Source organism: Balearica regulorum, chromosome 4, assembly GCF_011004875.1.
Source record: "Balearica regulorum gibbericeps isolate bBalReg1 chromosome 4, bBalReg1.pri, whole genome shotgun sequence".
Lineage (NCBI taxonomy): Eukaryota > Metazoa > Chordata > Aves > Gruiformes > Gruidae > Balearica > Balearica regulorum.
The window spans coordinates 64,790,007-64,802,029 of record NC_046187.1 but is presented as its reverse complement, the minus strand read 5'-3'; the positions used below and the strand labels follow the sequence as shown (position 1 = coordinate 64,802,029).

Here is a 12,023-nt window from a genome sequence, read left to right as displayed (position 1 = left end):
GCAGAAAGTAGGAGTCAACACTTGAGTGAGTTACAGGTCCAGAACATTCAATTTTGTTCTGTTTAGGGAGTATATTTTTCAATTTTTGAAGAGCTGATCCTTCTAAGACTGAGGAGGTTTTAGAAACGTGGTACATAACATCCAGAAGACCAGCAGTATCAGACTGTGGTTTGGACACAGAACTTATTCTTAGCTGAGGAATTTTTAATTGTACAGTAGGACTTGAAGTTTCATATTGTAGATTTTCACTTTTTTCTTTAAATTGAGTGACCATTCTCTGTAGAGTTAACTGGTGGAGGTAACTGGAAGCTGTTGGGAATTTTAATTCTGAGGTTTCAAGTAGACTGAGTTTACTTTTTTCTGTGCGCTCTGCTTGAGCTCTTGCCCACAAGGCTACTTTTTGTAGGACTGCACAAGTTTCTTTACTGTCTTTAAATGAATAACTATCATTGAAATCTCGAGTTTTGTTTTTAAAAGGTGCAGGCTTTCCTGCTGGTAAGGCTTCTAAGTGGAGAAGTAAAGTTTTTTGAGGTATGCCATAAAGTATGCCTGCTTTATTTATGTCCAGTGCTCCAGACTGAATGTCTTTCAAAGCTTTTGAGAGCAAACCATCTGCAAACTCAGCACTTCTTTCCACATAGTCCTCTCTGTGTCTGTGTAGTCTCCTGGATGGATGGAATGAAACGATGGTAAACTGATGTATGAGAGACTCTCACACAGCTATGGAAGGGAAGGGTCCACTCCTTTATTATACTCCTTGCTTCGGTAACATCACTGCTTCTGATACTTTTAAGCCTTTGGGATGTGGTAGTTAAATGATTATCCTAGCAAAATGTTACAGTTCTGGTAGGACAGTGCATCAAAAATCATACGGTGGCTTCTACAGCAGCCCTTCCAAGAACTTTATATCCTAGCTCAGTATTTGATAATATTCTCATCTGCTTGCTATATTCCCTTGTTCACATGCTTGCAGAGCAACACTGTTATAATTTTAATTATACAATTAACATTCCGTTAAATTCCCAAATCCTGAAGGAGTTTTTGTTAGTAGAAACGTGACGTTACCGCTAAACAAGTAATAAAAGAGTCAACCCCCTCATAGAAAACTTGCAGCAATAATACATAACTACACACAAACGTCCCAGACTTACACAAAACTAGGCTTTCTACAACAATAAGATAAAGTGCTGTAGTTAACAATCAAGTCCATTTTGGCAAAATAGAACACAGTTTTAAAAACTTCTAGCCGGTATTTACAGCTCTCTAATTACAAAGTCATATTCACTTTAAAACTTCTTCATATCAGCAAATTAATAAAATGCAATTTTACATCATTCAACAAATGCTGCTATTGTAGTCCTCTTTGTAATAAGTTATTTGGTAAGACGTACAAGTGACAAAAAGGGTCCTGCTATGGCTAGTGGATGGGAGGATGCCAAGATCATAACAAAATCCAACAAAACAATGCATTTCACTAGTTTTGTGGTAGCTTTCAGCAGATGCAGTAACGTTTTTCTTGCTGAATAAAGAAATTTAACCATTTGCCACCACACACCATAGTCAGAACCATGATGTAAGTATAAGTATGATCATTAAGAGCTCTCTCTCTCACACGCTTGCTCTCTCTCTCATATTAAGGAATATTACAGATAGTAGTCATTTAACTTGTTCATGTTAGTTGAAGAATATTTTAAATCTAAATATTAACATGGTCATTTTTGTCCAAAATTGAAGTTTCCTAAATAAACTCTGAAAGAATATATTTACATTTTTTTCTACTATCCTATTACTTTTCATGTGTTATGTAATCAATTTTCAGTTCATTTTTAGTAACATGAACTAAAGTTTGGTGATTGTTCTGATAACTTTTCTTTAAACAGAAAAAAAGGAAAAAGACAAATGAAACATATGATATATACATAGACACACACTTATGAGTGACAAAAATTCTTCTGAAAGCAAAATAGGAACCACGTGTGTGTGTCAGTATATACAACTATGTTATGAACATAAAACCTGACTTCAGAGAAGAGAAACCTGGATTGTCTTTTACATAAGCCAAAGAGAGTCCTAAACATTGCTTACCCAGACACTGAGTTTTCAGAACACAATGGATCATATTTTGGTTCTTCCAACCTTGCGCTTTTCTTTGTAGAGAGATCTAGCACTCCATCCCCTGCAAAGAACGAGCAGTGATGATAGCAGTTGTTTAAGGACAATCTCAGAAATTTTGTTGGCAAGTGTTTGTACCTATGGCACAATTTTTAAGTAGTTACTTTATCTTATAAAATTTCTGACATCTTATTCCTTTAACAATGTCAGCTGTCAGAAAATGGTTTTATAAATCTGATTTGTAACAAAACTTTTTAAAATCAAGGAAAAAAACCCAAAACCCATTCAGAAATAATAAAATTTAAAAGAATCTGTCTTACACAGAAACACGTGACTGCTTTCGTAAAAACCACATATGCATCTATATTGCACTGTTTACTTTCAAGGCAACCAAAGCAGTGCACTTTTATTCTTCTTCTTCTCCATGTATTCATATTTACATACTCTAAACAAACAAGCCTGAAACACAAGTTAAAATTGACATAACTAAATCATTGGCTTACAGGAGAATTCAGGCTACCAGGGATCTCAGGAGGTCTCTAGACCAACCTCCTGCTTAGAGCAGGGTCAGCTACAAGATCAGACCAGGTTACTGGATGAGAAAGTAGTATCACAGTAACTAGGAAGAGAGCTCGAGCCCAAATACATTTTTAAGCATATAAGACCTATGTCATTAAAGGTTCTAACAGATTGTTTATACGTATTCCCCCCTGCCCTCCCCACGTATATGTAATAATGAAATCAGAGAAATGGAAAGACCTAGACCTAAACTGGGGTCTCCTCTGTTAAGTCACTGGCAAATGTTAAATTCAAGATTTATAGTTGGCTGTTGAAGTCTATGAAGTACTGAAATACAAAATCCTTTTTTAAAAAAAACCCAATATTTAAGCACATTGAAAATAAAATAAACTAATTAGCACCTGAAATACTCCTTTTAGTTTAAGTTTTTGTTTTTAAAAAAAATCACATTTAAATTATAGATAAATCCCCTAAATATATTTAATTTCATACCTTTCTTCCTTGGTTCTCTGTGTCAAACTTGGGCTGTTTTGTGTGCCTGAGCTCTGTGAATCCAATTTTGAGTTTCAACATCTTGCTCAACATTCAACTCTACAAAGCAACCTTATGCTAGCCCCTTTTTACATCAATGTCATTTTCATGTTACTACGTATCATTTCTAAAACATCAATCAACTGTATATGTTTTCACACATACTGAGATGCAGACACAAAGCGTTGGCTGAATAGTCCAAATGCCAACAACACTCGAATAAGAAGTTAGAAAAATTGTTAGGCTAACTCCTTTATACCAATACTGCAAAGAAATAGTCTTGTCCAATAATAAAATCCAGTTATTTGTTTTGGACAGGTTTTAACAGTTTTTGACTGTTTTGCCTCAACTATTTTGTATTATTTGAAGAACGGTAAAGAGATAAAAAGTAGAATCATAAGTCAGCATAAATAGAATAAATATTTAGAATTATTCGGCTTGTCAAAGATGCTCCTTTTTCTCCTGAATGTGTTCCTTTCAAAGTCTTTCTTATCCTAAGAAAGTTAAATGAAGGATGAGTTAATGCTGATCAAACTTTCTGCTGCAGTGATATTCCAGAAGGAAAAGCCAATAAAAAACCACTACAGAAATATTCTACAGGGACTATTTGGCCTACCCAGCTGTAAAGTATCCCAAATACCTAAGCTCACAATGTCCCCAAGTCCTATGCAACAGACAGATTTCATCTGTTGTATTCTGTCAGCCATACAAAGTACACCTCCCTTTCTTAAGTGTTTGTGTGTTCCCTTTCACAACAGTTTTCTCCATCTTCAGTTGATATTCATAGGCACTATGATAAAAAAAGTTTAGAAGAGATCACTGGACAAAGTCACTGGAGAAAAAACTACTTCAAATTTCACAACCCATCAAGTTATGAAGAGCTAAATAATCTCTATTCAATCTACAAAAAACCCTAAAGCTAAATAGAGTTTTCGGAAAAAAAACCCAACCACCCAACAAACAAAACCCAAGGACTCTCACAAGATTTCATAACAAAATGTAACCAAAATAATTTTCATTTCCAATCTTTCAGAATTGGCTTTGACAACACAAGGTCACCAACAACTTGAAAAACGACTAAAAAGAACACAGTACTAAAAATGCAGGCTCCCAAAACAAAAAAGTTATAGACATTTTGGGCTTCTAAAGGGTACACAGAACTGAAGAGTCATTTCAGGTTCAAGACAGTTGGTTCCTTCAACACAGCAAATGTATCATTATCATACTTCCCTGAAGACAATGCTTTAGGGGAAGATGATCCTCAGTAAAAATAGTGAAAGAGAACCATGCAAGAAATTTGATATACATACAAAATATCAGATAAAGTCACAATACACCAGGCTTTTATTCAGTGATTTCACTCAAATTAAAAACAAACAAACAAACAAAAAAACCCACCAAAAAACCCAAACCCCAACAAACCAAACAACATAAAACCCCCAAAATTGATGCAGAAAGGGTTGAGAAGTCAAAAAGATTCATTAAAAAAACCACAATAGCTCCTCATTTTGATAGATCTTCCTGTTTCGTAGTAGTATCAATTATTATAACAAAGTAGAACCTATAATTAGTACGAAAGTGACAGCATTTACTATAAAGCTTTAGGATGTAATGAAATGCTACCTAATGAAATGAACATATGTATATATACACAGTAAAGATGTTCACTTTGGTTCATTAGGTACAAGACCAAAAAGTTTGCAAAGAGGCATCCTACAGGTAGATGGACAATGAACCTTAAAAGCCCGTTACTTGCAAGGCAGGAATAAGTTTTTTTTAAACCAAGCCAGAACTCTCCATTATTTCTATCAAATCACTCAAAACAGGTATTTAGGCAAGAATTCTGGACAGGAACTGAATGACATGAGGAACAGAAAAAAAACTCTGTAACATGGCTTTAACAAAAGACATGGAATTACTTCCACTCTTTAGATGAAGCCATGACTACTAAGACAATAGTCTTCATAAACAATATGTAACACTGGATAACATAGAAAAAATATTATAAGGTTTTCAGGTCTACTGCTCATGGTCTTCTAATGAAGTTATTTCTGTGCAAATTAAATTATTTCGACCTTCAAAGAAATAGCTCGCCCTCTGGCCTTTGCTTCTCAGCACCAGATCATCAGGTACAGCAATACCAAAATGTAACTAAGTGAGATCAAAGGTCATCTTCAAAATAATCAGGACCACAATTACTTGAAACTCCTCCAGACTAGTGACGTTAGAGAAAACAGGGTGGGGGGCAATGCACAGGGAGGGAGAGCAAGTAACAGAAACTGTATGGATCACCCTTGAGTTCCTACAGTTAGTATTTCTGTAGTGATTCTAGCAAACTTCTTTGTTGGTTTTTTTGGGTTTTTTGTCTGGATTGCAGGAAACCTCTCACAAGCTATTATGAGCTGCCTTACTAAGTCAGACAACCTACTCAGTCCTCGGTTTCCAGGCATAGGAGATTCCACTCCTAGCGTGGGAGAGCACATCAGCCTGACCACTACCTGCAGCTCATTTCTCTCCTGCTCCCCCAGTACCTGCTATCATTGCATTACGGATCTCTGATACATCCCCACCTACTCTTGCTTTAGTTTCTGGCCCTGGTTCTGTTAGCTGGGAAGTTGTCCAAGGCCTTTTTTGAAGCCAGCAACACTGTTCATCTCCACAACCTCCTGTCACAGCAGTTCCTGATGATGTTCACAAACTGCTCTGCCCTTTATCTGTTTTTCCCTTATAAGACATCAAGCCCTGTCTAGTTTTAATATTATGAGATTTAGTAAATAACAACTCTCCCTTTCATTATCTAACATGCTGTGGTAAACCTCAGTAAAGTGTTTCATAGCAACAAAATGACACTGTCTTGCCTTCAGTACCTTTCCTGATGACGCCTTGCATTCTGCTGGCTGTTTCCTGTGCTGCAGCATATAGAAACAGTGTTTTCAAAGAACCGTAAGAACGCCAGAGCCTTTTATTAATTCTTCACTACCACTTTGACTAGCCCATTTTTGCTGACCAGATGTGGTGTTTTGTAAAACGAAGACTTGCCAGATGAAGAGTCTATGGCTACATATTGTGTGTCCATGGCAAGGTCTTGGCAGCACCTGTGAGGAAAGACCAGGGGCTGCCCTGTGCCAGACACAGCTGGTTCCAGCTGCTTCCACCAGACCCACTGCAGGGCACCGCTGAGCCCTGCAGCCACTTGTGGGGAGCCTCTGGGAACACATATTTAAGAAGGGGGGTGGGGGGTGGGGGAGGTGGTGGTCACAAGACAACCTGGAGTGAAGCTGAGCCTGGGAAAGGGGGGAGGGAAAGGTGATGTTGTAACATGTCTTTTTGTTTCCCACTACTCACATTTATAATTGTTTATTTTAATAGGCAAAAATTAACTTAAATTTCCTCCAAGAAGAGTCTGGTTTGCCCATGATAGTGAGTGGTAAGCAATGACCATGTCATCAGCTCAATTCATGAGCTTTCGTTCTTGTTCTTCCTGTTTTCTCCCCTCTGCCATTGAGAGGGAAGCAAACAAGTGAGTGTCTGACAAGGATCTTGACTGTTAGCAACTATGACAGTCAAGAAAAAAGAAAGAAACACCTACTCCCTTCAAAAAATGTACCTTTTTAGAGTGACCTTCTCATGCAGAAGTATTAAACAACCATTTCTTGAATATATTTACAACTCATACAATTTGTCTTTAGGAACAGAGCATGCGTACCTTCAGTAAGTGTAGTATTTTCCCCAATACATATGGTAAGAACAGTATATTAAAAAATAAAAGTTATTTTTGTCAGCGTTTGAAGTTCTTTCAATAGCCATGAACATAGCAATCAAGAGATCACATATGCTGTGATCCCAGTTTGCCATACTAACTTCAGTGTGGCTTTTCAGAGATATGAAACCACTTTTCAAAAATTAAGAATTGTTTCCAAATTCTGAACCATTATTCAGAAATCTTTATTTTGCTACAAATTTTGGTGAAATCACATGCACACTGTTAAACTGGATAATAAAATTCTATGTTAAATCTTTTAAACAGAAATTTTGACTTGGGTTATCCTTTTCCCTACTTCAATAATAGCCAACAACAAGAAGAAAGCTACAGGACAGCTGTAAAAAGGTCATGCAGCAAAGTGTCACACATTGGCAGCTACCTTCTGATGTCTTCCAATCTATGATGGATCAATGAAACAAGGAAATTTATGCAAATTCTCTTGCATTTTTCTGCTATGTTTACACACTACCCTTGTTCCTAGAAGATACAGCAACAAGAAGCTAATGTTTAGCTTATGTAGCTAAACTAAGAGTCTTCTCAGATTATTTTATTTGTACGGATTATACTTCTGTCTCTTGTAAGTCACTTTGCTTAGCAGCTTGAAAGCTATCACCTCTCCTGTATCTAACAAGAGAAAGAAGCCTCTGCATTAGTTAGTTCCTGCTGGGAAACACTCCCCAAAGAGCTCAGCATCATAACTGCACAAGAAAATAGTAAGTTCTGCAGAATATTCCAAGACTGTTCCTCACTCAATGTTTTATTCTGGCAAGGATGTTGCTCTTCCCCTGGCTTAGTTTGGAGGACAAGTAATATTGCAAAAATACATAATACCAGCCTACTTTTATTAGATCTAGTGCACACATTTTCTTTCACTATACAGAGTTTTCTTTTCAAGGCCTAGACAGTCTTAGAGTTACACAGATTAGGAAAAAAGAGCAAGTTGACCAGGTATTTCTGGAGGTAGTCCCTTCTAATTGACTGACAGTGAAGTAACTGCCTGATGCACAGGAATTAAAGCATCCTGCTAAGGTACCACACTTCCACATGTAGAAGAAAGCAAAGCATAATTTGGGACTGCTATCAGTCAGGTGCCACCTGGACATACCTAGATGCCAGTGCTTAAATACTCACTACTGAATGATTCAGTACCAGGGGTGCAATGGATTGACCTTGGCCATTAGCTAGACCCCCCACTCAGCCCCTCTCTCACTCCCCCTCCTCAATAGGGGGGTGGGGAGATGATGATGAAAAAGGTCATCAAGATAAATACAGGGAGATCACTTGCCAATTACCATCACAGGCAAAACAGACTTAGGGAAAATTAATTTATTGCAAACTAAAATAGATTTGGATAGTGAGAAAAATACAAAAATTACCTCATCCCCCTTCCCCTGGCTCAACTTCACTCCTAACTCCTCTACCTCTTCCCTCCATTCTCAGGTGGCACAGGCAGGGCTGGGAATGGGGGTTACAGTCAATACAATTCCTCTCTACAGCTCCTTCCTCCTGTCACTTTTCCCCTGCTCCATTGTGGCCTCTCCACAGGCCACAGTTCCTTCAGGAAATATCCAGCTGCTCCAATGTGGGGTCTTCCATGGGGTGCAGTGTGAATATCTGCTCCACTGTGATCCTCTCCATGTCCTGTAGGGAAATACCTGCTGTGGTGCCTGGAGCACCTCTGACCTTGTTGTTTGCCCTGCTGTTTCACACTCCTCGGCCTGTCCAGCATTTTTGCTCTTTCTTAAAAATGGTTTCACAGAGGCACCACAAACCTCACGGACGTGCTCCACTTTGGCCTGTTGTAGGTCTCTTGCAGAGCTGGCTGTGCCTAGCACAGCGCAGTCCCTGACCTCTTCTCACAGAAGCCACCCCTGCAGCCCTCCTCAAGTACCAAAACCTTGCCATGTAAACCCAATACACAGGGCTATCAGATCTGCAAGTGTCAGACATGAGTATCTTGGGAGTACTTCACAGAGATGGCCTGCAGATACTGGAGGAAAATAAGCTTTCTTAAATGAGATAAGATCATCCAGACATCTTCAGTGGCAGAATCTTTTTTCAGTATTGAGGTAGCACTTTGCTTGGATCTGCTCAGTGCAAAAAAATGCTTCTAGTGATCTGGAAAATAAAGCTCAGTCCTTCCTCTCAAGTCCAAGAATCATTCCATAGTAAACGAACAAGGCTGTTTTATTATTTAGATAATGTACAGGCCAATGTACAAATTTGAACTTCCTACTCTGTTACTGCCACTTCGTTTGGAAATTGTAAAAGGAATTACAAAAAGCAAAGAGTTGCACAACAATTAAAAGACGCTACTAAGAAGGGAACCGTGGTATAGCTTTTACAAGTCTCCAGACTGAAGTAGTATATTATGTTAGATACAGAATAATATATTTTAAAAAAATAATCCAATTTAAAAATGTCACAATTCCCTACTGCAAGCATGTGACACTCCAATATATACAAACTTTCTTCAGGAAAAGGACAGAGGTGAGGGGTAGGTAGAATAATAATACATAGTCCGTGACAATAGCTAATTGAAAGAACTTTTAATGAATCATTGTACCTAGAACACAATGCAAATAAAAAGAGCAGGCTGACTTTTTCCATCTTGATTGTATTTGCTTGTGTTGCTACCACTATGGTGGAAAGCTAAGATAGCTCAAAATTTGTATGTTCATGGGAAATGAAGTGCAAGGCAACTTCCCTGGTAGATAAGATAAAATAGCTTGAAACCTCTCTCAAGCTACAGTCTTGTTTCAATACTTCCTGTCACTTCAGTAGCTTTAAACTTCACAGCAGGATTGGTATCTTTAACATCTGCAAAGCACTCCAGCAAACATGGAAGTGCAAGTTCTGAGAACTGACAATATCTTACACAGTATAAAAGTTTTACATAGTAAACTATGTACGCTGAGCAACTGTTTTAGCTGCAGATGTCAAAACGATTTGAACCTCTAAGGGTTTTTTTTTTTTTGACAAAAGATCAATGAATTATCAAATATTTGAGGGTGGCAGAACTTTCTTCGTGTCCCTGCCTCATTCACCCTCTGCCTTCCCATTCACTCCTTAAAAATTTACTTGGATTCAGTAAGGACCAGAACCTGTTTTTAAGGACTTTGCTCCCTCATGGACATTTTGAGCTAGTTATTCTTTATAACCAGCTGTTGAAGTAAGCAACAGGCTATAGTTTTGATATCAGGAAAGTACTTTTTATTACCCTTGCAAAAGAAACCTGCTTCAACCTGGCCAATTGTAAATCTCTAAAATCTGTAATTCATCCATAGCAGAGGTATGTCAAAGCACAACAGACATTTTCTCAGGATTTAATCTCCACAAGGTATTCACTAAACCAAAGCATGAACTGGTTTCTGCTAACCACACAGAATAAAAGCAGGAATTCCACAATTTCTTAATGTTTCAGTTGTCGAAGAGAAGGGATGCTTAAAATTTAATCTAGAATAGGTATGTTTAGCAAGGTAAATCCATGTCAGAATCCCCCCCCTGCGCCCCATCCCAGGACGCATCATTTAATTAAAGACTTCATTAAGTACACACATACAAAACTTGCATTCGTTCTGACCATTGTACATTTAAAAAAAGAGAACAACTTAATTCTGCAATTCTACCTTCTTTTAACTTTTTTAACGTGATACGTGACATACAGGTAAACTTTTCCCCTTGGTCAGCAGTATTATAGGATTAACATGGACCCTTGTGTCTGTAAAAAACAAAAGCTACTTTTGCCACTGCTTTCAGTTACTCATGACAGTCACAACCCTTCCCGAAAATTGCTGCTAATCCAAATCAAGTTCAAAGTCCAAAACACTCTTGTGATTATATTGTTATCAGTTTTGGATAGCAATATTGCTCAAGGCAAAGAAATAATTTCCTTTTTGTAAATGATAGTGAGACAGACTTTATTTTTCTTTTTCTAGCTTTATTCTCAATTAAGAAAGTTGCACTGATCTATAATGATTAAGACATGAAGTATGGAAATTTCCTCCCAAATTAATCTTCTCATTCCATCATTCTAACCAGTCTGTATTTAAAGAATCAAAGTGTCCAAGGGCTGACATAGACAGAATTACCTTTGCTTTCCAAAATTCTGGTATCTTTCCCTTTTTTTCTCAAAAGGCTTAACAGTCATTTCTTTAACAAAATCTTGGAACCACTGTTACCTCTGACAGCCACAGGTGAGCTGACTTAGATTCAGTATTCTGAAGCTGAGAAATTCCAATGCCACTTATTTAATGGAGGCACTCAGAAATGAGAATATTTATCTACTAACACACAATATGAAAAATGTTTTCAGAAAGAATATGGTTTTTAACAGTTATCTTATAACAATTTTCCTGGCATTTAAAGAAAAATGTATTCGTTTTCTTTAAGTGATAAGTTGATGCAATGCCAATTTTCTTTCAACTGTATTTTAATCACATAGGATAATTTTTTTTTTCCCCCTATATACTGATTACTACTTTGGAAAGAAAGCATATATATATTTGACAGACGCATATTTATTTTTTAAGGGAATAAGATATAATAAAGTAATAAGTGACAGCAAAACACAGATAAGCAGATAGAGAAATTTACCTTGCTGAGTATTCTGTTCTTGAGTTCGATTCACAGTGAGGTCTAGAGGGCTATCCTGTTCTTCCTGAAGGGAGTTTTCCGTTTGGTTCATTTGGATACTTTTACATATCAGACTTGGTTCAAACGATGAACCATTTCTGTTCTCTTGAATTTTGCTACTTTTTGAAATGTACTCAATCGCAAACTGACGGATCATTTTTTTCATTAATTCCTGAGCAACTAGGGGAATGTTAGGATCACAGTTCTGAGGAAGATCTAGGAATAAAAACCAACAACACAGGCAACAGATGTATTAAAAAACCAAAATGACTTTTCTTTAAATACTTCCTATAAGCACATAAATGTGTGTAATAGGTACATGTATAATTAACACATTAATTCAGATGTCTAGTCAGTTTTTCTTGAGCATTCTTAACTGGAGGTCACACTTGGAAGTACATGTTTAGCACACTGCAGTAATTTTTACCTTATTCCTCTGTCATAGCATGCAAGTCAAACTAGG

General features: G+C 37.3%; 1 protein-coding gene across 1 annotated transcript in view; it reads right to left on the bottom strand.

Annotated features, from left to right (window-relative positions):
* The window catches only part of LCORL (ligand dependent nuclear receptor corepressor like), an 81,904-nt gene that overhangs the window by 27,615 nt on the left and 42,266 nt on the right, over nucleotides 1-12,023 (bottom strand). Inside the window, 2 exon segments of the mRNA XM_075752414.1 lie at nucleotides 2,086-2,176; nucleotides 11,522-11,776. Coding sequence (XP_075608529.1) covers nucleotides 2,086-2,176; nucleotides 11,522-11,776 — 346 coding nt within the window.